The sequence below is a fragment of the Myotis daubentonii genome, chromosome 2 (genome assembly GCF_963259705.1).
Source record: "Myotis daubentonii chromosome 2, mMyoDau2.1, whole genome shotgun sequence".
NCBI classification, from domain to species: Eukaryota; Metazoa; Chordata; class Mammalia; order Chiroptera; family Vespertilionidae; genus Myotis; species Myotis daubentonii.
The window spans coordinates 25,869,828-25,895,658 of record NC_081841.1 but is presented as its reverse complement, the minus strand read 5'-3'; the positions used below and the strand labels follow the sequence as shown (position 1 = coordinate 25,895,658).

General features: G+C 42.9%; 1 protein-coding gene and 1 non-coding gene across 2 annotated transcripts; both read right to left on the bottom strand.

Annotated features, from left to right (window-relative positions):
- Positions 1 to 10,592: 10,592 nt before the first annotated feature.
- On the bottom strand, positions 10,593 to 24,971 carry DDX47 (DEAD-box helicase 47). The gene is made up of 12 exons (XM_059682248.1): positions 24,835 to 24,971; positions 24,155 to 24,248; positions 21,325 to 21,513; positions 21,009 to 21,080; positions 20,011 to 20,129; positions 17,722 to 17,793; positions 17,512 to 17,628; positions 16,217 to 16,363; positions 15,558 to 15,695; positions 13,537 to 13,607; positions 12,509 to 12,638; positions 10,593 to 11,158 (listed from the first exon to the last, which is right to left on the bottom strand). Exons 1-12 carry the CDS (start codon positions 24,919 to 24,921, stop codon positions 11,027 to 11,029), a joined length of 1,368 nt encoding a protein of 455 aa, XP_059538231.1. The 5' UTR covers positions 24,922 to 24,971; the 3' UTR covers positions 10,593 to 11,026.
- Positions 23,455 to 23,641, bottom strand: LOC132229083 (U2 spliceosomal RNA). The gene has a single exon (XR_009451646.1). It is a non-coding gene; the product is annotated as a U2 spliceosomal RNA (small nuclear RNA).
- Positions 24,972 to 25,831: the final 860 nt, after the last annotated feature.

Sequence of the window (25,831 nt, the reverse complement as noted above, 5' to 3'; positions counted from 1 at the left end):
ACAGTGTGCCCCTATTTAACATGCAATTTTTTAAAACATACTTCCATGTTTGTATATTTTTAATTTGTTATAATACGTATGTATGTTATAAAACACATACAAGAGAAACAGAGAGTTACCTACAAAGGATCCCCCATCAGATTATCAAATGATTTCTCAACAGAAACACATCAGGCCAGAAAAGAATGGACAGAAATTTACAAAGTGATGCAAAGCAAAGGACTGAATCCAAGAATACTCTATCCAGCAAGGCTATCATTCAAACTTGAAGGGGAAATAAGAAGCTTCACAGACAAAAAAAGGCTAAGGGAGTTTATCACCACCAAGCCAGCAATGCAAGAAATGCTAAAGGGACTGGTGTAAAAAGAAGAACTAAAAAGCCCAGAAAAAAAACAGCCAAACAAAAAAATAGAAATGGCTACAAACAAGTACCTTTCAATAATAACTTTAAACGTAAATGGACTAAATGGTCCAATCAAAAGACATCAAGTGGCTGAATGGATAAAAAAACATGACCCATATATTTGCTGTCTATAAGAGACCCACCTCATTAGAAGGGACTCACACAGACTGAAAGTGAAGGGATGGAAAAATATCTTTCAGGCAAATGGAAATGAAAAAAAAGCTGGGGTAGCAATACTTATATCAGACAAAATAGACCTCAAAGTGAAGGCCATAACAAGAGATAAGAAAGGCCACTTCATAATACTAAAGGGATCAATACCACAAGAGGATATAACCCTGATAAACATATATGCACCCAATGCAGGAGCACCCACATACATAAGAAAACTCCTGGAAGATATCAGGGGAGAGATCGACAACAATACAATCATAGTAGGGGACTTTAATACACCACTGACATCACTGGATAAATCCACTAGACAAAAACTCAGCAAAGAAACAGCAATCCTAAATGACTCACTAGATCAGATGGACTTAATTGACATCTTCAGAACACTTCACCCCAAAGCCACAAAATATACGTTCATCTCAAGTGCTCATGGGACATCTTAAAAAATAGACCACATATTGGGTAACAAACAAAGTCTCCCCAAATTCAAGAAGATTGAAATCATACCAAGCATCTTCTCAGACCACGAGGCCATATTAGAAATAAACTACAATAAAAACAACCCAAAATACTCAAACACTTGGAAGCTGAATAGCATGCTATTAAATATTGATTGGGTTACCAATGAGATCAAAGAAGAAATTAAAAACATCCTGGAAACTAATGACAATGAAAACACAACAATCCAAAACCTATGGGACACAATGAAAGCAGTCCTGAGAGGGAAGTTTATAGCTCTATAGGCCTATCTCAACAAACAAGAAAAAATGGTAGTAAATCATCTAAATCTACAGCTCAAAGAATTAGAAAGAGAGCAACAAGAAAAGCCCAGAGTGAGCAGAAGGAAGGAGATAATAAAGATTAGAGCAGAAATAAATGACATAGAGACCAAAGAAACAATACAGAAAATCAATGAAACAAAGAGCTGGTTCTTTGAAAGGATAAACAAGATTGACAAACCTCTAGCCAGGCTCACCAAGAAGCAAAGAGAAAGGACCCAAATCAACAAAATCAGAAATGATAGAGGCGAAATAACAACAGATCCCACAGAAATACAAATGATTGTTAAAAAATACTATGGACAGCTCTACTCCAACAAACTAGACAACCTGGAGGAAATGGACATATTCCTAGAAAAATACAACATTCCAAAACTTGATCAGGAAGAATCTAAAAATCTCAATAGGCCAATAACTATGGAAGAAATTGAAGCAGTCATCAAAAAGCTTCCAGCAAACAAAAGCCCAGGACCAGACGGCTTCACAGGGGAGTTTTACCAAACATTCAAGGAAGAACTAAAACATATCCTCCTCAGACTACTACAAAAAATTTAAGAGGAAGGAACACTTCCAAGCTCATTCTATGAAGCCAGCATCACCCTAATACCAAAACCAGGTAAAGACAACACAATGAAAGAGAATTACAGGCCAATATCCCTCATGAACATAGATGCCAAAATCCTCAACAAAATCTTAGCAAATCGGATCCAGCAGTACATCAGAAAGATCATACACCACGACCAAGTAGGATTTATCCCAGGGATGCAAGGATGGTACAATATCCGCAAGTCAATAAACGTGATACATCACATAAACAAATTGAAAGGAAAAAACCACATAGTCATATCAATTGATGCAGAAAAAGCGTTTGACAAAATTCAACACCCATTTTTGATAAAAACTCTCAGCAAGGTGGGAATTGAAGGATCATACCTCAACATAATAAAAGCCATATATGACAAACCCACAGCCAACATCATACTCAATGGACAAAAACTAACACCATTTCCCCTAAGAACAGGAACAAGACAGGGATGCCCACTCTCACCACTCCTGTTCAACATAGTACTGGAAGTATTAGCCATTGCAATTAGACAAGAAGAAATAAAAGGCATCCAAATTGGAAAAGAAGAAGTAAAACTGTCCTTATTTGCAGATGACATGATATTATACTTAAAAAACCCTAAAGACTCCATCAATAAACTATTAGACTTAATAAAAGAATTCGGCAATGTAGCAGGATACAAAATTAACACCAAGAAATCTATGGCATTTCTATACACCAATAGTGAATGTGCAGAAAGAGAGACTAAAAAAGCAATCCCATTTACCATCGCACCAAAAAAATTAAGCTACCTAGGAATAAACTTAACTAAAGAGGTAAAAGACCTCTTCTCAGAAAACTACAGGACGTTGAAAAAAGAGATAGAGGAAGACATAAAGAGATGGAAGAGCATACCATGTTCTTGGATTGGTAGAATCAACATCATTAAAATGTCCATACTGCCCAAAGCAATCTATAAATTCAACGCACTTCCCATTAAAATACCAATGGCATATTTCACAGACCTAGAACGTACTCTCCAAAAATTCATCTAGAATAAAAAACGACCCCGAATAGCTGCAGCGATCCTGAGAAAGAACAAAGTAGGTGGGATCTCAATGCCAGATATCAAGCTGTATTACAAAGCCACTGTTCTCAAAACTGCCTGGTACTGGCACAAGAACAGACATATAGATCAATGGAATAGAATAGAGAGCCCAGAAATCAGCCCCAACCAATACGCTCAATTAATATTTGACAAAGGAGGCAAGAACATACAATGGAGTCAAGATAGTCTCTTCAATAAATGGTGTTGGGAAAATTGGACAGATACATGCAAGAAAATGAAACTAGACCACCAACTTACACCATACACAAAAATAAACTCAAAATGGATAAAGGACTTAAATATACGACGGGAAACCATACAAATACTAGAAGAATCCAAAGGCAACAAAATCTCAGAGATATGCCAAAGCAATTTCTTCACCGATACAGCTCCTAGGGCACTGGAAACTAAAGAGAAAATAAACAAATGGGACTACATCAAAATAAAAAGCTTCTGCACAGCAAAAGAAACCATCAACAAAACAACAAGAAAACCCACTGTGTGGGAAAACATATTTGCCAATGTCATATCTGATAAGGGCTTAATCTCCAAAATTTATAGGGAACTCATACAACTTAACAAAAGGAAGATAAACAATCCAATCAAAAAATGGGCAAAGGATCTAAATAGACACCTTTCAAAAGAGGACATTCAGAAAGCCAAGAGACATATGAAAACATGCTCAAAGTCACTAAGCATCCGAGAGATGCAAATCAAAACAACAATGAGGTACCATCTCACACCTGTCAGACTGGCTATCATCAACAAATCAACAAACGACAAGTGCTGGAGAGGATGTGGAGAAAAAGGAACACTTGTGCACTGCTGGTGGGAATGCAGACTGGTGCAGCCACTATGGAAGACAGTATGGAGTTTCCTCAAAAAACTACAAATGGAACTCCCATTTGACCCTGTGATCCCACTTCTAGGAATATATCCCAGGAAACCAGAAACACCAATCAGAAAGGATATATGCACCCCTATGTTCATAGCAGCACAATTCACCATAGCTAAGATCTGGAAACAGCCTAAGTGCCTGCCCATCTGTAGATGAATGGATTAGAAAACTGTGGTACATCTACAGGATGGAATACTATGCTGCTATAAAAAAGAAGGAACTCTTACCATTTGCAACAGCATGGATGGAACTGGAGAGCATTATGCTAAGTGAAATAAGCCAGTCAATGAAGGAAAAATACCACATGATGTCACTCATTTCTGGATAATAAAGGCCATTATAAACTTATGAACCAAAATAGATACAGAGGCAGAGCTGCCTCGAACAGACTGTCAAACTACAGCAGGAAGGCCGGGGAAGGTGGGAGGGCAGGAGGGGGGTGGGTAAGAGATCAACTGAAGGACTTGTATGCATGCATATAAGCATAACCAATGGACATAAGACACTGGGGGGTAGGGGAGGCCAGGGGATTGTCAAGGGCAAGGGGGAAAAAAGGAGACATATGTAATACTTTTTGTAATACTTTAAGCAATAATAATAAAAAAGTAAAAATTAAAAAAATAAAACACATACAAAAATAGGAACTCAAAAATATAAATAAAAGTTCTGTATCTTCTTCCCACACCCCGACACACTGTGATGCTCTCCCTGGATGCTCAGTCCTACTGTGGAAACCACCACTCTAGGCCACAGGGAACAGCTACAAGCCGCTGGCCAGCGAGTGACTCAGGGAGTCTAGCGAGTGGAGAAGGGGCAGGAAATGATTGTATGCTGCTGAGTTCCAGAAAATTCTGAAGTTTATGTACAGGCTATACACTTTACATGACACACTTCTCTTCTCCTTTCCTCTCCCCCTCCTTTCTTCTGTCCCTGCACCCTCCCCAGGTGATCAACCCAGAGTGGGTTCCTCTTCTCTCATTCCCACATAAACTTCTTAGCCTGAGTCCTTCCTTGTGGGGCTTGCTGCCTCCTTCCAGGCTCCTCTTGGTGATCACACGTGAACTGGAGATCACCTGGACAAAGATGCTAAAGAGATGAGGCATGAAATGTGACTTACCCATACTCCTTCCAAGATACAACCTGGTTAAGGACAACACTAGCATTGGCTAGGGAAATTAGTTAGGCTAACCAGGGTTACCTAAAACACATTTTTGTCCCCCCATATCTTCCACCACTATTCTCAGAAAGGAGACTTCAGTCTCTAAGATGTTAATTCTGAAAAGCAAGCATCTTTTCCTTGGGCAGATATTATAAACAAAATTCCACTACAACTATTTTGAAGAATAGGAGAAGTCTACTTTAGTGTATCTCTTTAAGTAGCTATAACCATTGGAACACATTATAAAACATACACAAACCTACACATTGCCAAGCACATACAAACCGATAAACATACTCGTAGTTCCTTTAAGTATCGTCAAAGGGAAAATGAACAAATTGTTTGATCACTAACATCATCTCAAACCCTAAAATTCTTTTTTTTTAAAATATATTTTTATTGATTTCAGACAGGAAGGGAGAGGGAGACAGAGATAGAAACATCAATGCTGAGAGACAATCATTGATTGGCTGCCTCCTGTGGGGGGAGCCCACAACCTGGGCTTGTGCCCTGACCGGGACTTGAACCGTGAGCTCTTGGTTCATAGGTTGAAGCTCAACCAGAGCCATACCAGCCAACAAACCCTAAAATTCTGATGTTGTGTGAAGTTTTACATGAACGTTATGGCAGACTCCAAAGGTCAAACTTACACATTTCCCAGAGACTTGGTGAAACTAGAGAACTACGGTGAAGCAGGGAATCCTTCCCCCTCACCCAGGCCTCTGAATTCCACCAAAACCAATGAAATGAAAACAGAAACATGGATTAACGATGATGTGACCACATCTCTATGCATTTTGTTGGCATGAGCTCACCCTGCAGAGTTCCTGAATACCCTTGGGTGAACGTAGGAAATCACAGAAGATGCAGAATAAGGAATGACCAGGTTTTAAAATATCACAAACAAGTTTTTCAATGTTTCCTCAAGAAATGACTCATTACCTCCAGGAAACTTAAAACTATACGGCAAGCCCTAACCGATTTGGCTCAGTGGATAGAGCGCTGGCCTGTGGACTGAAGGGTCCCAGGTTCAATTCCGGTCAAGGGCATGTACCTTGACTGCGGGCATATCCCCAGTAGGGGGTGTGCAGGAGGCAGCTGATGATGTTTCCCTCTCATCGATGTTTCTAACTCTCTATCCCTCTCCCTTCCTCTCTGTAAAAAATCAATAAAATATATTTTTAAAAAAAACTATATGGCAAGCACCTAGCAAATGCCACCTGCACAGCAAGGTCTCCACAGTCTCGTTGTAAAGAATCGCAAACAAACCATCACAAATCTCCAAACAGAAATATATGACATGAGAAACCTTCTCATGGTCCCTACTCTGTTGACCACCCAGAAGACACAATGGTGGTTGGAAGTCGGCACTGAATTTAACAGTTTGGGTTAGAGCAGTGATGGTGAACCTATGACACGTGTGTCAGAGGTGACACGCGAACTCATTTTTTTAATTGATTTTTCTTTGTTAAATGGCATTTAAATATATAAAATAAATATCAAAAATATAAATCTTTGTTTTACTATGGTTGCAAATATCAAAAAATTTCTATATGTGACATGGCACCAGAGTTAAGTTAGGGTTTTTCAAAATGCTGACACGCCAAGCTCAAAAGGTTCGCATCACTGTGTTAGAGTGTCCAAGAGGTCAGGAATTGAGCAGGAGTACACTCCTCCCCCAAAAGGAATGTTGGGAGAAAGAGCCAACATAGAAATCAGAGTGGAGTTAGCCGCCTAGTCCAATATTTCTGACCATCCCATATGATTGCTGCTACTCGTACTATTTTGGAACCAGAGGGACAATTCCCCATCACTTGCTGCTGGAAGACATGCCTAGGACAGGATGAACAAACAAGTAGATCACCAGCTTATTTGATGGAGGGCTATGGGTAAAGCTTACTCGATGGAGTAGGAGAGATACAATTTACACTCATAAACACAAACAACATGTACTGGGATAAGCAGTAACAGTACTCCTACGTTACAGAGTGTGGGGGGGAGGGGGAGGACATGAACAGAGGGCAATGACTTAACCAGAATTCCAGAAGGAAAAGGCAGACTTTTAGAAAGAAAAATCTGCTTGTAAGCAGAAAGGGAGGAAACGCAGACTGGGGCTGTGAAGAAGAGATAATAGTGGAATGCAACTTGTTCTTACTACATCTGAACTTCGGTTTCCCAGTCCCCGTCTTCTGGGCCAGCCTAGCAGATCTTCTTGAAGGCTGACACCCTTCAAATACCTCTAGGTAGCTCCCATACGCACCCTGACTCCCAACCCTTTGTCTCTGTGGGCCAAGCACTGCACAAAGAGTCCTTTTAATGAGTCCCTGTGTTGCAGTCACTGCTCAGAATGAAAACTCCTTCCCATTCAGGGGTATCTTTTCTCCCTTCTGCCATCTACTGGTGGAAATGAACATATATTCCCTCACCTGACTGTTCCTGATTTGCAAATAGGTTGGAGTCCAAAAGCTCATTTATGTTAATACTTGTTATGTGGAAGGCATTTTTCCAAAGGAAAAAATATGTATGGTTCCATCTTTCCTTCATCAAATAAGCATTTATGAATAACATAATATGAAAGTATACACATATAAACACAGTATATATAATATAGAGGCTTCAAATTTTTACTTAACTCCTTATCAGCTATACAACCTAGACAAGCCACTTAGCCAGTCTTCATCTGTAGTAATCGTAATAATAGTGATAAATATAGTGGCTAACATTATTAATCATTATGATGAGCCACAGTATAGTCATGTAAACCTCACAACCCTGTAAGGTAGGCACCTTACATAAGATCTATGGCTCTTCAGATAAGGAGACTGGAACATGGAAAGGGTGACTACCTCACCCATGGTCTCACAGCTCATAAGAAGCAGACCTGACAGTCTGACTCCACAGTCATAACAGGAACGATAACCACCTTTCAGGATTGTTCAAGGACTTAGATGCAACACAGGTAAAGCTGCTGACACACAGCACGTTTTAAAAACAACAGCTATTGATCATTCCCTGGGGGTTGGGCCCTGCAAGATCGTAAAGCTGCATCCACATCCATGAATGAGCCATGGTCCCTGCCCTCTAGGCAAGCACAATTACAACACAGTGCTAAGACCGAGTTCAGCTAAGACAGTTCAGCAAAGACAGCATCGGACTTTTTTTTTTTTTTAACTTTCTTCGGCATAGTTTTCCTAGTACCTGGCACAGTGGCTAGGATATAGCAGGCACAGGGAAGGGACAGAATTTTTAAAATAAAATAAAATTAGGTTCAAGACTCTGAGTCAGACAGGATAGATGCCCTTAATTTCCATATTAGCAAGTGAGAGAGACCGAGGTTCAGGACCTATCACAAGATCACACAGCAAGAGCAAGTGGGAGCGACTGATACTTTTACCAACTTCATTGCACTCCCCCATCCCTCTGCTTTCTTCTAGGCCCCCAGGTGGTATCCAGAGGTTAATGAAGGTAATACTTTCTGAGGGTATCAGGTGAGTGGATGGCTATAAGCAGATAAAAACTTCAATATGAGCAGACATCGGGGACCACATCATAGAGATTACACGGTCTCTAATGGGCCCATTTTCTTCCTGTCTCTCTTCCACTTGGCACAAATCAGCTCTTTACTCTAGGTGAGACTGTTTAGGGCTATTTCCCAGAGTTCAAGTTTCTACAGTTATTTTTAGCTGGAATTTTACTGCATACCTGGGACAGGTGAGGCATGAAAAGGAATGTGGGTGTGGGTAACCCTTGAATCTCTAGTGCCAGGGTCTGGGTCTCTTGTCATTCCAGCCAAAGAGGGGTGACTCACACCCTGATTTATTATCTGCACTAAGGCTAGGTTTCACCTTAAGAAATATGTGGATTAAAACCTCCTGTATATTCTCTAATTTTTTATTCAAGTCTTTGTGTGTGTTTGCTCTTTGGAACATGCTTTCTTGGATGTTACTTTGTTACCTGCTTTTGATAACTTGGAATGCCTTCATTTTCTGTAACCAATAGCACAGCCCGAGGTTCTTTCTAGTCCCATTTCCCAGGCCTTTGAGGGACCTGGGGCAGATTAGAGTACCTGATTTACATTTTTTGCAGGTGAGAAGCTACCTGGAAAACACTCTGGCTGTAAGCTGGCTGTCTTGACAGTCAGCCAAGTTCTAGGATATTCATTACATTGTTTAAGGACTAAAAGAATCGTGATCTATGAGTCTAGACCCCTTCTGGCAACCACTAGAATGCCCTCAGAGTGCCCGAAATTCCAGAGTGCCTGGGATTCTGCGCCTGCTTGAAGCTTGGAATGGCCTAACTGACCCCTTCATAAGATGGAGGTATTTTCCTCATCTCACGTTAGCTCTGTACAGAAGAGGTAAAACCAGGCTCACTAGGATCATGAAGTCATGACACCGTAAAGCTATAAAAAGTGGTTTTATGATTCAGCTGAGAAATAGAGAACTTTTTCTCTGGGCCAGCATTCCATGACTATTGAGATACGCCCTTTAAAGGTCTTAAAAGTCAGGTGAGGTGTGTTTGTTTGCAGTTGGGAGAGGTGGAGAGGTTGGTCAGTTGGTTGAAGCTGTTTCTTAAATCAGGAAAACAGAACTAAAGAATTACACCAAGAAGAGAACAGAACAAAGGCCACAGACCTCCTTCCCCATTCCTTAACTAGAGCCACTGGTAACCTGACTGCAAAGACAATTTACATTTCATTTAAAGAAAGTCATTTTAAACCCCTAAACTTCTACCCATCCCACCATTTCTGAAGACCTATCTCCTGTCTCTTCTAATCAACTCTTACCACTTCTATTTCACAATGCAATCTTAAACCCTAAGGAACATAGCAGTCCAGAAAGAGTTTGTAATGGATTGACTAGTGTACCCAAGAAAATTCATGTCTACCTGGAACCCCAGAACATGTGACCTTATTTGGAAAGAGGGTCTTTGCAGGTAAAAAGTTGATCCTTGAACACAAGTTAGTAATTCAACAATCCTTCCCCTGCCCTATGCAGTTGAAAATCTGCATATAATTTAAAATATATTTTTATTGATTTCAGAAAGGGAGAGGGAGAAATAGAAACATTGACGATGAGAATCATTGATTGGCTGCCTCCTGCACGCCCCCTACTGGGGATCGAGGCCGCAACCTGGGCATGTGCCCTTGACCTGAATCAAACCCAGAACCCTTCAGTCCGCAGGCCGATGCTCTGAGCAAAACCGGCCAGGGCTGCATATAATTTTTGACTCCCCCCAAAAAATAACTAGAGTTGCCCCCAAGTATCCATGAGGGATTAATTCCAGGGCCCCCTGCAGATACCAAAATCTGCAGATACCAAAATCTGCAGATGCTCAAATCCCTTATATAAAATAGCGTAAAACAATGCATACAGTGAGTTTTCCACATCTGCAGATTCCCAACCACGTTTAACTTAAGAACCACCAATGAATTTGCCACATAACTGCCACTGTTAGTTTCTTACCTATGAGCAAGATCTTCTTAAATCTATGTCCTTTACCTTATAAAGGTCTTCAAGAAGTTTCAATCTTTAAAAAATAATATTTAAATTTATTATTCACATGGGGTCTAACGAAGCACACGCTGAGATTGCTTATGGATCCTAGGTCCCCCCATTCTACAGATGCAGAAGCTTCTTTACAATTCCAGGTCAAGGGCTGCATCACATAGTCCTTGCCTTGCAGCTGAGAAAGCAACAGGTCTGTGTGAAGTGACAGAAGGGCACATCCTCCTCCTGTCATGAGCAGGAACCAAAGTGGAAGAACAGTAAAACCTGTACAAAACATTCTGCAGTCATGACACTCCAACACATAGAAAGGAGAGTAAGTACTGAAGCAGCTGAGCAGATTCTGGACATAATTCTGACAGATTTCGGTCTGAAGAACTACGGCAGGAGGTTTCTTTCTCTTCCTCAATCCCCTTTCACACAACCGAAAGCAGAAATCAAGTCTTTATAAAAGAGACTAACGGCCTTTCCGTTTCTTCATTTTCCCTCCTGCCACCTTGTTCCTGACACCCATAGCACCCTCCGTATCATCATTGTCCCCAGCATCCTCCCGTGTACGTTTCTTCTTTTCTCCATGCTCCCTTAGCTCCTGCAAAACAGAAAGGATAGGACTGAAAATGAACCACTGCCACTGAAGATTAACACATCCTGGTCTCTCCTCCATAAAATCAAACAATGAGTAACTTCCTAAAGTTTCACATTAGCAAGGAAATAAGACCAAAATCCCAATATACAAAAATGTTAACCTTATTAACAATCAAAGATACAAATTCAAACAATAAGCTATTATTTTCACATGGCAGACTAGCAAAGATTTTAGAGAATGGTAATATCCAGTATTAGTCAAAATGTGAGGACATTCACATATACTTTCACTGACAGTGTAAACTGCTATAGCTTTTCTACAGGGCAATGCAGCATTCCATGTGAATTCAAATTTTAACTGTATACTCCTCAGCCCAACTGTTCTAAGGATTATTCTAAGGAAACAAGACAAGTACGTAAAACTGTACATACTAGGATGTTCAACCGTGCTAGTTAAGATAGAAAAAATTACAAAAAGCCTAAATACATATCAATGTAAATCATGTTACATATGCATAACAATTCTTTGCAGCCATGAAGAAATGATCACATGGATCTAATTTGCTGAAATCAAAAAATATTAATCATATACAATGAGATAGTCTAATTATGGCTAAGAAAAGAAAAATAGCCAACGGTTACCTATGGTTCTCTGTGAGGGGTGGCTTATACGTTCCATTTACTATTTGAATCCTTTCTGTATTTTCTGAATTTCCCCCCTCCCAATGCACATGTAAACAAAAATATCAAACAAAGAATTCTATTTTGAAAGAAAAATAAAACCAAGTCCACACTTCAGCTACTCCGAGGCACCCCACGGGCGAAGTTCCTCTGTCCCTCAGACTAGAATTCCAGGGAGCAGATGACACTTGCAAGGATTCTCCTTTAGAATCTTCTCATCTCCACTGCTACTGTTATTGCTACTACTAGCAACTATGCAGTTTATATTAGCTTACCTGGTGCTCACAGAATCCTGTAAGGTATTCAAGGTAAGCATTACTCCCTAAATTAGGATAGGAAACGCTTGGTGAGGAACTGCTTCTAAGAAATCAGTCACAACTGGGACATCTGATCTCAAGTTCTAAGGCTTTCCTGCCACATGTGAAACATGAACAGTGGCTGAGACTGTGGTCACTGTGGTCAGACTGAGTCTGAGTCCTGATTCAACCACTTAGTTGCATGGTCTAATGATGGACCTACCATCTCTAAGCTTTAGCATGCTTAGAAATGCATTTATTCTTAAATTCAGAATACATTACCCAGCTCCTACATTTTATTATGAGGACTAATACAATATCTAGCACATAGTTAATATCATTTGCAAAGAAGTTGGTAAAAAAAATAAGTTGCATACCATTCGGGCAAACCTTTGGGCTTCAGTCACACGTTCTGTCAGCATCATAACCTCGTCATCCTGTGTTGGAAAGACAGGCAGTTTCTTCCCAATTAAGTGTTCTATGCGCTGGAAGAGTTCCACATCATACCTGAGAAAGAAACATTGGCATGGTTTTGGTGGACTGACAATGCAAACGTCAGCCCATTCCAAAATATATATTACATTATATGATGCAACAGGAGCCACAGTGTTAAACAATACTGAATCTACTGTTCCTTTTCAGAATACTAACTAAATGCAATATTTTGTGCATAGCCCATTAGAAAATCCCCCAATACAGTCTTTACTCCCAGAAAAGCACCGGGTTCATAAAATTTTTCCTTTAAAAAGAAAATCAGAAATAGTTATACTAATTCTGTGAGGTGAGGGGAGGTCAGTGCTCTCTGGCTCTAGCAGTTAAAGACCGGTTTGGCTCAGTGGATAGAGCGTCGGCCTGTGGACCGAAAGATCCCAGGTTCGATTCCGGTCAAGGGCATGTACCTGGGTTGCAGGCACATCCCCAGCAGGAGGTGTGCAGAAGGCAGCTGATCGATGTTACTCTCTCATCGATGTTTCTAACTCTCTATCCCTCTCCCTCCTCTCTGTAAAAAATCAATAAAATATATTAAAAACATTAAACTTTAAAAAAAAGAAATAATAGGGTGGTTTTTGTCCTTCTATATACTAAATACTATACTAGCCCTTGTAGACAACATCTCCAATCTCATTAAAACCCTGCAGTATTAACATTGGGGCCAGTGAATTCTTTGTTGTGGGGCGTCCTTTGCGGTGTGGGATGCTTAGCAGCATTCCTGGCCTCTACCCACAGGTGGCACTGTGACAAACTGATGTTTTCAGACTTTTCCAAAGGCATTATTTCCATTTTACAAACGATGAAACTGGGATCAGGGAGGTTAAGTAACTGGTAGAGTCAGGTTCCAAGTAGGTTTGCTCCCAAGCTCTGCTTTTTTCTCAACACTGCTCTGCCCCTAACACAATTCACTTACTGTGTGACAAAGGTAATAGACTTTCCGGAGCGCCCAGCTCGAGCTGTTCGACCTACTCGATGGATGTAATCCTGAAACAAAAAGGGGAAATGGATTTGAGTTACATGTAGTATAAATAAAAACTATGTAAGTAAGGTCTTACTGCAAACCTCTGAAAGAAAACAAATTCGTATTGGAACATGGAAAATGGATTTAAAATTCTGTTGAGATAAATCGGCATCACCTTTTTTATTCTCACAACACAAACTGACCCCATTTTTCCTTTCTTTTATAGAAAGACAAATCTACAAAGCATATCTACATGGTCACTAAGCATATTCACATGGTGCAGAGAAAAACAGCATTGGATCTAGAGGCAGACCTGAGTCACAGCTCTGGTTTTACCACCTACCAGCTACATAACTGTCTGTAAATCACATAACCTGTCTGAACTTTGACTGCTTGCCTATAAAACAGGGATAGAAGACATGCCCAAACTCACAGTGATTGTGAAAATCAAATGAGACAGCACCTTGTCTACAGCAGTTAAATATATAGCCAAGAGATACGAGTTGGTCTCAACCAGGGAGGATTTTGTCCTCCCCAGGGAATATTTAGAAAAATCTGAAAACTTATCTGCTTGTCATAGTGTCACCTGTGGGTAAAGGCCAGGAATTCTGCTAAGCATCCTACACTACAAAGAATAGCCCCCACAACAAAGAATTCACTGGCCCCAAATGTTAACAGTGTCCAGATTGAGAAACCCAAGGTACACTAAGGACCACAAGCTGTCACTTCTAAAAAAATGAGACTGACAAAGATCAGCACACTGCATCTGCCCCTCTGACTGTGATCATTATTTAACACCTCTCTCTGGCTACCTTCATTCACCTTTATTAATAGTGTATCTGCAGGCAGGTGCAAAATGGTAAGAATGAATAAATCAGGAGCTTTCCTAGTTTTTAACACTTAACTAATCATGGACCAAAGAAAGAAAAAGAAAATACAGTAAACATTTCATTAAGAAATATACTCTGGCCCAGCTGTGGCTCAGTGGTTGAGTGTCAACCTATGAACCAGGAGGTCACAGTTCAATTCCTGGTCAGGGCACATGCTCGGGTTGCAGGCTCAATCCCCAGTGTGGGGTGTGCAGGAGGCAGCCGATGGATGATTCTCCCTCATCATTGATGTTTCTTTCTTTTTTTAAAAATATATTTTATTGATTTTTTTTACAGAGAGGAAAGGAGAGAGATAGAGTTAGAAACATCGATCAGCTGCCTCCTGCACACCTTCCACTGGGGATATGCTGCAACCAAGGCACATGCCCTTGACCGGAATCGAACCTGGGAACTTTCAGTCTGCAGGCCAACACTCTATCCACTGAGCCAAACCGGTTAGGGCCATCATTGATGTTTCTCTCTCTCTCTCTCCCACTCCTTTCCTCTCTGAAATCAATAAAAATTAAAAAAAAAAAATACACTCTCAATACAATGGAATATTATTCAGCCATAAAAAACAAGAATTAAATCTTGCCATTTCTGGTAACATGGATGAATCCTGAGGGCATTATGCTAAGTTAAATAGTTCAGAGAAAAACAAATACTACATGATCCTAACCTATATGTGAAATCGAAAACAGAAACAAAAAACTGAGCTCATAGACACAGAGAACACATGTGGTGTTGCCACAGGTTGAGGTGGGGTTAGGGGAGTGAAATGGGTAAAGAGATGGGGGTGCAGTGTCTACAGGTATAAATTTTCAGCTACGAAATAAAAAAGTCTTGGGAATGTAACATTATAGTCTGTAATACTGTAATGCATATTTGAAAGGTGATAAGAGAATAGATCTTAAAAGTTCTCAAGAAAAATACTGATTATTATGTGTGGTGACGGCTGTTAACTTGGCTTATTGTAATGATCATTTACAATATATACAAATATCGAACTTTTACCCTGTATACCAGAAACGAATATAATGTTATACGTGAATTACACCTCAATTTCACTTTGGGACTAGAAAGTCAGGTCAGAAAAGGACTCACCTTGGAATGGGTAGGAATGTCAAAGTTGACAACTACATCCACATGAGGAATGTCCAAACCTCGGCTTGCAACATCAGTTGCTAGAAGAATGGAACGAGCCTTTGCCTTAAACTTATTAAGGGATCCTAGGCGCTTGCTCTGAAATGATGAAAAAAAGACATGAAAACAATTTAAGGACTCTTAGAATCTCAGACATACCAAATAGACATATTAAATACAAGAGATAAATTTTTTAAAAGATATTTCCCCCCAAGTCCACATTGGACTTCACGGGCCAAAAAAGAAACATGAAAGCAACAAAAAAATATTTAAGACTAAGGCTAGAAAATACTAGCATGACATAAGAATTGTTTAACATAATAGATAATTGGGCAATAATTTATTAAAAATTCTTAGAGATCAGAGAATCACTATTACCACAAGGGCTGAATAAATCAACTCAATGGCTTCCATATCAGAAACTACCTATGGAATTAACTAGAATCTCTTGCTTATCCTGAAAGGAGTTAGTAAGCATCCAGAGCAACACGCCAAGTGCGTAAAATCAATCCTGGGAAGATGCACTAATGCCATGTGCTGTTACTGTACAAATCTACTGCTATATGGTTTATCTTCCTCCTGCCACCTGATCACCTCCAATGACACCGAGGAATCTTTACCTGACTCATCTGTCCGTGGAGGGGGATGGCAGTGAATCCAAGATTTCGGAGTAGCAAAGCTGTTCTCTGAGTATTGTTACAGGTGCTGCAGAATATCATAAAGGAGTTTCCAGCCAATTCATTTAGAATATAAACCAGGTAGGTATCCTAAATTACAAACAAAAGACAATACATGTAATTGAACCTGGAAAAAAAGGTTGGGGTCCTGGGCATATAAATTCCATAAAAATAATAAACTTATACTTGCTTCTCAATTATACAAACCCCTAGCTGCCAGCTTTTCACTCTTTATTTCATTTTTTGTTAATCCTAACCCGAGGATATTTTTCCATTGATTTTTCAAGAGAGTGGGAAGGAGGGGGAGAGACAGAGGGAGAGAAACATCAATGTGAGAGAGACATATCAATTGGTTGCCTCCCGCATGCGCCCCAACCAGGGCTGGGATGAAGCCTGCCACCAAGGTACATGCCCTTCACTGGAATTGAACCTGGGACCCTTCAGTCCTCAGGCCGACACTCTAACCACTGAGCCAAACTGGCTAGGGCGAAAATATATATATATTTTAAATATATTTTTATTGTTTTCAGAGAGAAAGGGAGGAGAGACAGCAACATCAATGATGGGAGGGAATCATTGATTGGTTGCCTCCTGAATGTTGGACCGAGCCTGAAACCCAGACATGTGCCCCCAACCAGAATCGAACCTGTGACCCTTCTTCAGTCCACAGGCAGACGGCTCTATCCACTAAGCCAAACCAGTTAGGTCTAAAGTATATATTTTTAAAGATTTCCGAGAGGAAGGGAGAGGGAGAGACAGAGCCCTGACTGGGAATCAAACAATGACCTCCTGGTGCATAGGTCAATGTTCAACCACTGAGCCACACCAGCCAGGTCAGCTTTGCACTCCTTAAACAGCATTATCATCTCTGTGAACTCTGAATTTCATACAGCCTGAGCCAAGCACAAGGAGATCTGTACTCAGCAATCAGAAAAAGTCCTCACATCAAGGCACAACACAGGGTCCTTTGACTACAAAAAAAGCCACATAATAAGCACACAAAAGAAAAACGACTTCAAGGATGGGGTTGGGAAGGAATTATATCATAATTTCGTTACTGTGGTTTACTTAGTATGTTGTGAATTCGTGGAATGTTTGACTTTATCAGTGATAAACAGAACCACAGCCGGCTCTCTAAAGCAAACAGAAAGAACTCCAATCTGTAGCACAGCTCTTAACTAATCGAGAGTTGACTCATTTTCAGATGCTTTGGAAAGGAAGGAGAGGGAACACTTCACCTTGAATTTAGAGGGAATAAAAATATAATATTGCTGCAATTTCTCAACCGTCTGGTATTTAGAGGAAACAGCACATTTCACAGGATCCTTCAGTGCTGCTCGCTGAAGCTTTTGTACCTAAAAAAAAAACAAATAGTTTTACTATTGTTATTGTTGTTTGCATTAATCAATTCTTATAAGGAAGAAATAAGAAGTCCTAGAAAATTTCACCTTCTTGGTCATGGTAGCAGAGAAGAGAAAAGTTTTCCGATCTCGGGGAATCACTTTGAGAATCTTGTCAACCTAAGGCACAAAGAGGAAAGGGTATCAATACAGTATTTTTTAAAAATGAATTTCTTTATTGATTTCAGAGAAGGAGAGGGAGAGATAGAAATATCAGTGATGAGAGAGAATCATCGATCAGCTGCCTCCTGCACACCCCCCACTGGGGATTGAGCCTGAAACCCTGGCATGTGCCCTTGGCCAGAGTCAAACCAGGACCCTTCAGTCCGCAGGCCAACACTGTATCCACTGAGCCAAACAGGCTAGGGTTCAATACAATATTTAGACTAGACATCTGCAAATATTCTTTGTGAAGGAGACAGAAAATAGAATAACAAACTAAATACAACACTGTGGGGATTTGGGGACTCAAAAATTCAATTCAATCCAGCTAAAATTTACAAAATATTTACTATTTGATACCATACCAAATGCTATAAAAAAAACACAATGTGATTCAGTGAAAAAGAACAATTTAGATTAGTACATAAGAACTAATCTAAGAGAAAAGTCAAGAATAGGTATCAATCAAGTACATAAGCTATGATGAGTAGGTCATCAAAAAAAAAGCACAGATATTTTAAAGTGTGTGGGAAAGGTCTATATCAAGGGTCTTCAAACTTTTTAAACAGGGGGCCAGTTCACTGTCCCTCAGACTGTTGGCGGGCTGGACTATAGTCTAAAAAACAACTATGAACAAATTCCTATGCGCACAGCAGCGGCAAAAACACCCGACGGGCCGGATAAATGTTCTCGGCGGGCCGCATATGGCCCGCGGGCCGTAGTTTGAGGACCCCTGGTCTATCCTATCTAATAAAAGAGAAACATGGTAATTGGCGTACGACCGATACCCTTTTCATTGGCTAATCAGCGAGTTATGCAAATTAACTGTCAGCCAAGATGGCCGCCGGCAGCCAGGCAGCTTGAAACTAACATGAGGCTTGGTTGCCTCAGTGACGGAGGAAACCAGCGTTCCCCGCCTTCGGCTGCCTCTGAGCGGGCAGTTTAAGAAACTCTGTAACAAATACCGCCGGACTTCAGCCAGCAGATTCGCAACATTGTAAGCAAAGGCCAGAAACCTACTTTCAGCCGGAGGCCGAAGAGCTGGAGCCAAGCCTCAAGCTAAAGCTGGCCCAGAATAAAAAAAAAAAAAAAAAAAAGGAAAAAAGGAGCGTTTGGGAGTTCAGTCACCCCCAGCCTGAAAACAGCCCTCAGCCCCTCACCCAGACTGGCCAGGCACCCCAGTGGGGACCCCCACCCTGATCCAGGACACCCTTCAGGGCAAACCAGCCGGCCCCACCCGTGCACCAGGCCTCTACCCTATATAGTAAAAGGGTAACATGCCTCCCAGAACCAGGATCAGCGGAGCCGTGAGGCCTCCCGGCACTGGAATCAGCGTGACAGGGGGCAGCACCCAAACCCCCTGATCGCCCTGCGGCTCTATGTGTGACAGGGGGCAGGGCCACAACCTCCCTATCCACCCTGCTCTGTGCCTGATAGGGGGGAGCTCCCCCCCCCACGGGCCCTGCTCTGTGTGTGACGGGCTAGAGCCATAACCTCCCCCTCGGCCCTGCCCTGAGTGTGAGAGTGGCGGCGCCCCAACCCCCTGATCCGCCCTGCTCTGTGGGTGATAGAGGGCAGCACCCCAACCCCCTGATGGGCCCTGCTCTGTGTGTGACAGGGGGTTGCTCCACAACCTCCCCATCGACCCTGCCTTGAGTGTGACAGGGGGCGGCGCCCCAACTCCCCAATCAGCCCTGCTCTGAGCCCGACCAGGGGCTGCACCTAGGGATTGGGCCTGCCCTCTGCCACCCGGGAGCAGGCCTAAGCCAGCAGGTCGTTATCTCCCGAGGGGTCCCAGACTGCTAGAGGGCACAGGCCAGGCTGAGGGACCCCCCCCCCCAGTGCACAAATTTTTGTGCACCGGGCCTCTAGTATCAAATAAAATGGAAAAAGAAAATCTGGTTTTGATATTCCTCATCTCTGAAATCGGAGTCAACTATACTCTAAAGAGGATGCTGAGGCCACTAACAATGGGAAGAGCGCCACGAATGAAAAAGGCAGATGTTTAAATCAGCTGATAATGATGCAGCTCTCCCCATACAGCAGGTGTGCAATGAATCAAATTTTGAAACAGGGCACTTGGGTCTACGGTCATACCACCCTGAACGCGCCCGATCTCGTCTGAAACAGGGCACTTGAGATGCTCTAAGAGGAGGAAAGAAATTGGGAGCTCACCTCTGTCTCAAAATCCATATTCAGTATTCGGTCTGCTTCATCCATGACCAAGTATTTGAGAGCTCTTAAGTTGAAACCTTTTGTATTTTCCAAGTGGTCAATCAGTCGACCAGGAGTTGCTACCAAAGAAAGGTTGAGGAGAAAGAGCAATGTTTAAGAACAAGGACAAAAAGGAAGTTACTAAGCCCCTCCTCCACCACCACCCCCCTCAATTTCAGAAATGAAAAATTAAATAGGTTTACAAAAACCTGTTCTTCAAAGTCTTTCTGTTAGAGTAAGCAGGCACAAACAGAGCAGCAACGTATGGAATGATACTAGGGAGGGGAAAGTTCCAGGTGCCAACTACTATAGGCTGGCACCTTGCCCAGGGTGACCTTTCCTCCCCTAGCATGTCATTGGTCATTGGTTTAGACCTCCTTAGAGGAGGAACAAGGGGATGGAGAATAGCCTCCTATTACTCCCGTATGAGAACAGGAGACGAGAATAGGAAAGGCCCTGATAGGTTAGCTTAAAGAAGGAGCTAAGCCCAGCCAGTGTGGCTCAGTGGTTGAGCATCAACCGATGAACCAGGAGGTCATGGTTCGATTTCTGGTTCGATTCTGGTCAGGGCACATGCCCAGGTTGAGGGCTGGATCCCCAGTAGGGGGTGTGCGGGAGGCGGCCAATCAATGATTCTTGTCTTTGATGTTTCTCTCTCTCCCTCTTCCTTCCTCTCTGAAATCAATAAATATATTTTTAAAAAGGAGCCTTTGACAATACCCCAGGGTAGCTCTCTGAGCAGCCCATTCAACTCTTCCTTTTGAGTATACTTTTGCTTTGCTTGCTAAATAAACTGCCTCCTGAGCTAGTTCTTGGCTCTGAATTCTTTCCTAGCCGAACTCAAAAACTGAGGTCCACATTCGCTGCTAACATTTCCACACAAGTAAGTAACTCCCAACATTGGTAGATTTTCTCCAATTCATCATTGCCAGTATCTTTTACCTTTGGCAACTACTCACCTATTACTACATGTGGTTTTTTTGCCAGGGCCAGAGACTGGGACATTGAATCAATTCCACCTACAATCACGGCTACAGGAAAAAAATAATAATAATAAACATAGGAAAGAGACCCTTAGTTTTCCATAGTTCACTGATCACCTTTTAAAGCCAATGCTAGATTTCTACTTAAATTTACAACTTTCCCCAAAGCTAAAATACCAAATCAGCTTTTTGGTCAATAAACTTATGCTAATTATACTTCCTTCCATTCTCCTTTCACACTCATTCTCAACTAGTGAAGGAGCCCTAAGACTCCTTTCCTCTTAGAACTTACCAGTCTGTACTCCAATAGAAGATCCTAGGGCTTCAAACTGCTCTGAAATCTGAAAGGCCAGCTCTCGGGTGGGGGTGAGAACTAAAGCAAACAAACGCTGAGGCGTCTCCAGCAGCGCATTCAGAATGGGCAAAGCAAAGGCCCCTGTTTTTCCAGAGCCGGTTTCCGCCAGCCCAATGATATCACGACCTAGGGGGTGGAAAAAAAGAAAACATCTCACAGCAAAGAGATTTTCTCTGCATTTTTCCACTTTCTCTACAATGACACAATGCTGGGCACAAAGTAAACACTGAATAAATATTTGAGGAACTGGGGGCAGAAGAAGGTTGAATAGACAGACGAGATGAGCTCTAGATGAGCTCAAAATCCAGGGACGAGATACACAAATACAGTACAGTGTGATAAGGGCTTTAATATAAGCCCCTGCAAAATACAGTAAGAACACAAAGGAATGAGTAACTTACTGCCCTAAAGAGTCAGAAGAAGATAAAAGAGATGATGACTAAATTAAATATGGAAGTAAGCACAGAAGGTAAGGAAGGGCATTCCCATAGGATGGATGACGAGAGGCTGAAAGCTTTAAAAAACATAGCAGACTTGCCAAACCCGGTTTGGCTCAGTGGACAGAGCGTCGGCCTGCAGACTGAAAGGTCCCAGGTTTGATTCGGGTCAGGGGCATGTACCTGGGTTGCGGGCATATCCCCAGAAGGAGATGTGCAGGAGGCAGCTGATCGATGTTTCTCTCTCATCGATGTTTCTAACTCTCTATCCCTCTCCCTTCCTCTCTGTAAAAAATCAATAAAATATATTTTTAAAAAAAAACATAGCAGACAGAGTAGGGAGAGTGAGCTGTGCAATGTGCTGGAGCAGACATCTTAGGGGGAAAGGGGAGAAGAATGAGGCTAGAAAGGAAACTCATAAGCCCTGCTAAAGAGTTTTGTTATCTTCCGATAGCGAGATGATCTGAAGCGGGGAATATCATGACCAATGTTATTCATTAGGCCTGCCTGATGGCACAGGGAGGAGTCGAGGAGCTAACAATCCAGGTCCCTTCTTCTGAGGGAAGGATGTCATAAGTAATCCCTTAAGCCATTACGGATAAGATTTGGAAAACATCTCCCAAGCCAAACCACCAGAACAGGGCCCAATGGAACGGCTTCCTCTGAGCTATGACCTCCCACTGTTCCCACTGTTCCTGACTGCTGACTGCTGAGGTTTCCTTACCTAGACATTAGCCCCCGAAGTAACCTGAACATGACTCTGTTCTTTACAATCTAAAATGACCCAAACTCCCACAATGGGGAACACACAGGAAAACGGGAGCTCAATTAGGATACCAGGGGAGTTACAAGGCATTGAGAACGGAAACCAGTGAAATTTAGGAAGTTCCAAAAGGAAATGTATTTGACACACAGGTTTCTGGCATGGGAAACTCAAAGGCCATAAACTGAGATAGGGACTACAGAAAAACTAGTTCCGGTGAGGAAAATAATGACTCTGGTTTGGACATAGTGAACCGGAGGTTCCTACAATAAGCTCAGAGAGAAATATCTAAAAACCAGCTGGGAATACTTGCGTGGGGCTCGGAAGAAAAGTGGGGGTTAGAAATACAGTTCACAGCACTATTCTCTCCCTAGAGCTAGTTTCGTTCTTGACCTGGGACTTGTGGGAGAGGAATAAAGTCAGAGCAAGGGATAAATTTTGTGTGTGGATAGATTTATGTGTTTTTTTCTGGGGAGAAACTCTTTAACTTTTATTTGATTCTCAAAGGGGCAAGAAACCCCAAAAATGTCCCCCTTCTCCGATGGTAATGTACCTCACTTTCTCTGAGGATCTTAATGAATTTCAGTTAACACTTCTGGGTCTTTCTCCACCCACCCTGGTCCTCTAAAGTTGAGTTTTGGGAATGCAGGAACAGGATTTCACTTCTCCCCTTATTAAAGTTCACCCCGCTAGCTCCAGGCCCACTAGTCATCAGCCACTCTTCTGCAAATCTGATACCCATGTCTTATAGCAAGAGCTCTCAACAGCTCCAGATACTAACAACGGTTCCAGGGACCCTTGTGTAAATCTGCACTTATTATTCATGATGCCTTTTTTTGTTGTTTTGGTTTTGTTTTGTTTTGTTTTGTTTGGTGCACCGTTCCTGGAGGTACTGCAATACAGGTCAATGCGTGGAGTGGACGGAGCAAGCTCCGATTCCATCTCCCTATTCCAAAAATACATTTCATATAATGTCCTCAGAAAGAGGATGCAACAGATATTAAACTAAGAACAGATATTGCACTTGATCTTAGCCAAAAGGCCGAGAAGCGAGTCATGATTTCTAACAAGTCTCGTGTTAGTACGTTTTAATCCAGTGCTTCCTTGGGTCAGCATCCACTGCAGACACTGAAGCTCCTGATACAAAGTCAGCTCAGCCCTGGCCAGGGTGGCTCAGGCGGCGGGACTGTCATCCCGGGCACCGCAGGGCTGTGGGTTCAATTCCCGTCGGGGCACATATCCACGCTATAGGGGATGCCCTATAGGTTCCATCCCCGTAGATGTTTCTCTCCCCCCCCCCCCCCTCTCTCTCTGCTTTCCTCTCTCTCTCAACAGAAGAAACAGGTGACGATATGTAGTTTCACAGAATAAGTGATTCACAAATCATATTATAAGAAAAAAAAGAAAGTAAAAGTGGAGAAGAACCTTTACAGAAACCAACGCGCCACCAAAACTGTGCGTGGTCAGTGAGCACACTTTTATTTCACTTGAAGCAGCAAGGAGCAGTTCTGACACTCTCCTAAGCTCACACCGGCTGTCCCAGGCCACCTGTTCACCGCCGACCTACCTTGCAAGGCCAAAGGAATAGCTTCCACCTGGATTTTGGTGGGCTTCGTCCATCCCAGCTGGTCGCAAGCTTCGCACAGCACATCGGTCACACCCTTGGAATAAAAACAAAACGCGGACATCAGCACACACTCCCCGCCCCTCATCAAGTGGCTGTCGGAGCCCCGGGCGGGCCGGCGGCGCGTGCGCGCATCCCTCACACTCCTTCCAAGGGCGCCCGCCCTGCGCCCTGCGTCCGCTCGTCCCGCTCCTCCTATAAGTGCTGCTGCTCGCCAGGGACAAAGCCAGGTTCCTGACACGTATTATTCATTTAACCCAGATGATGCCATGAGGCTCTTCCCCAACTCACAGACGTCGAGGAGGCAGAGGCGTAGCCACCCGCTCTGGGGAGAGGCTGGGCCAGAATCCGACCCTGGCTCATCTGCCCCCAAAGCCCACGCGTCGCCACATCAACACGGAGAAAAGCGCCAGCGGGGCTCTCACAGCCCGGCCGGCAGCCACCCGCGCCCCCGACGACCAAGCTCCGCGGGTCAGGGAGCGCGCCCGGAGCCCGAGCTTCGGGAACTCCGGGGGACGCCTCAGCTAGGCCCCAGCGGCTTGTGTCCACCACCAGCCGGGATCTAAGGCCACTGGTCTCTGCCTGCGCCTGGCGCCCGCAGTACAGAGAGAAACTGCCCTCACCAGGTCTTTAAATGTTTTCGTTTCCTCCTCCTCCACGGCCGGCTGCGGCGCTTCCGTAGGGGAACCGGCATCCTCGGGCGCCGCCATGCTGTCCGGCGGCTCCGGAAGTGGGGCGGCGGCGCGCGGGATGCTGGGTAATGTAGTTGGAGTTCTCCCGACCGCGTGTTCTGGGCGCCCCCCTGCGGCCTCGCCGGGTTTTGCACCAACGGACCGGAGGGCTGTGGCTTCGCGGAAACCTAGTGGGAAAGTTAGGAACGGACTTGCGGAACTGAACCCAGTACAGAAGGGGCCGACGACCAGGGCCTCCGATATGCCCTTCAGATCCCCACCCATTATGCTCCTTACTTTCCTAACCATAGAGTTTTAAACAGGTTGATATCACAGTACTATTTATTATAATTATTATTTCATTTATTAAAACAGTTGTTGAGTGCCTACCATATGCTAGGGCTTGTTTTATGCTTAGTGACAATGTATGCTTAGTGACAAGGGCAGCGTCCTCTACCCTCGTGGAGAAGACAGATAATAAATAAGTGATCACAGCCCTGGCCGGTTTGGCTCAGTGGATAGAGCGTCAGCCTGCGGACTGAAGGGTCCTGGGTTCGATTCCGGTAAGGACACATGCCCAGGTTGCAGGCTCAATCCCAGTAGGGGGTGTGCAGGAGGCAAGGAACAATGATTCTCTCTCATCATTGATGTTTCTAACTCTCTCTCCCTCTCCCTTCCTCTTGGAAATCAATAAAAATATATTTTCAAAATAAATAACTGATCACAGAGCATTGCACTAAGCGAAATAAGCCAGTCAGAGAAAGATAAATATCACATGATCTCACTCATTTATGGAATATAATGAACAACATAAACTGATGAACAAAAACAGATCCAGAGACAGAAGCATCGATCAGACTCTCAAACCTCAGAGGGAAGGTAGGGGAGGGTGGGTGTAAGGGGGAGAGATCAACCAAAGGACTTGTATGCATGCATGTAAGCCTAACCA

Excerpts from the sequence above, each read along its gene's own strand:
- DDX47 (XM_059682248.1), bottom strand. The coding sequence starts at position 24,921 with ATGGCGGCGCCCGAGGATGCCGGTTCCCCTACGGAAGCGCCGCAGCCG. Across the intron at positions 12,639-13,536 it reads TCTATTACCTTTGTCACACA|GTATGATGTGGAACTCTTCC; the intron begins GTAAGTGAATTG and ends TTTCTTTCTCAG. Across the intron at positions 11,159-12,508 it reads CCCAAAGGTTTGCCCGAATG|GAGCTAAGGGAGCATGGAGA; the intron begins GTATGCAACTTA and ends TCTGTTTTGCAG.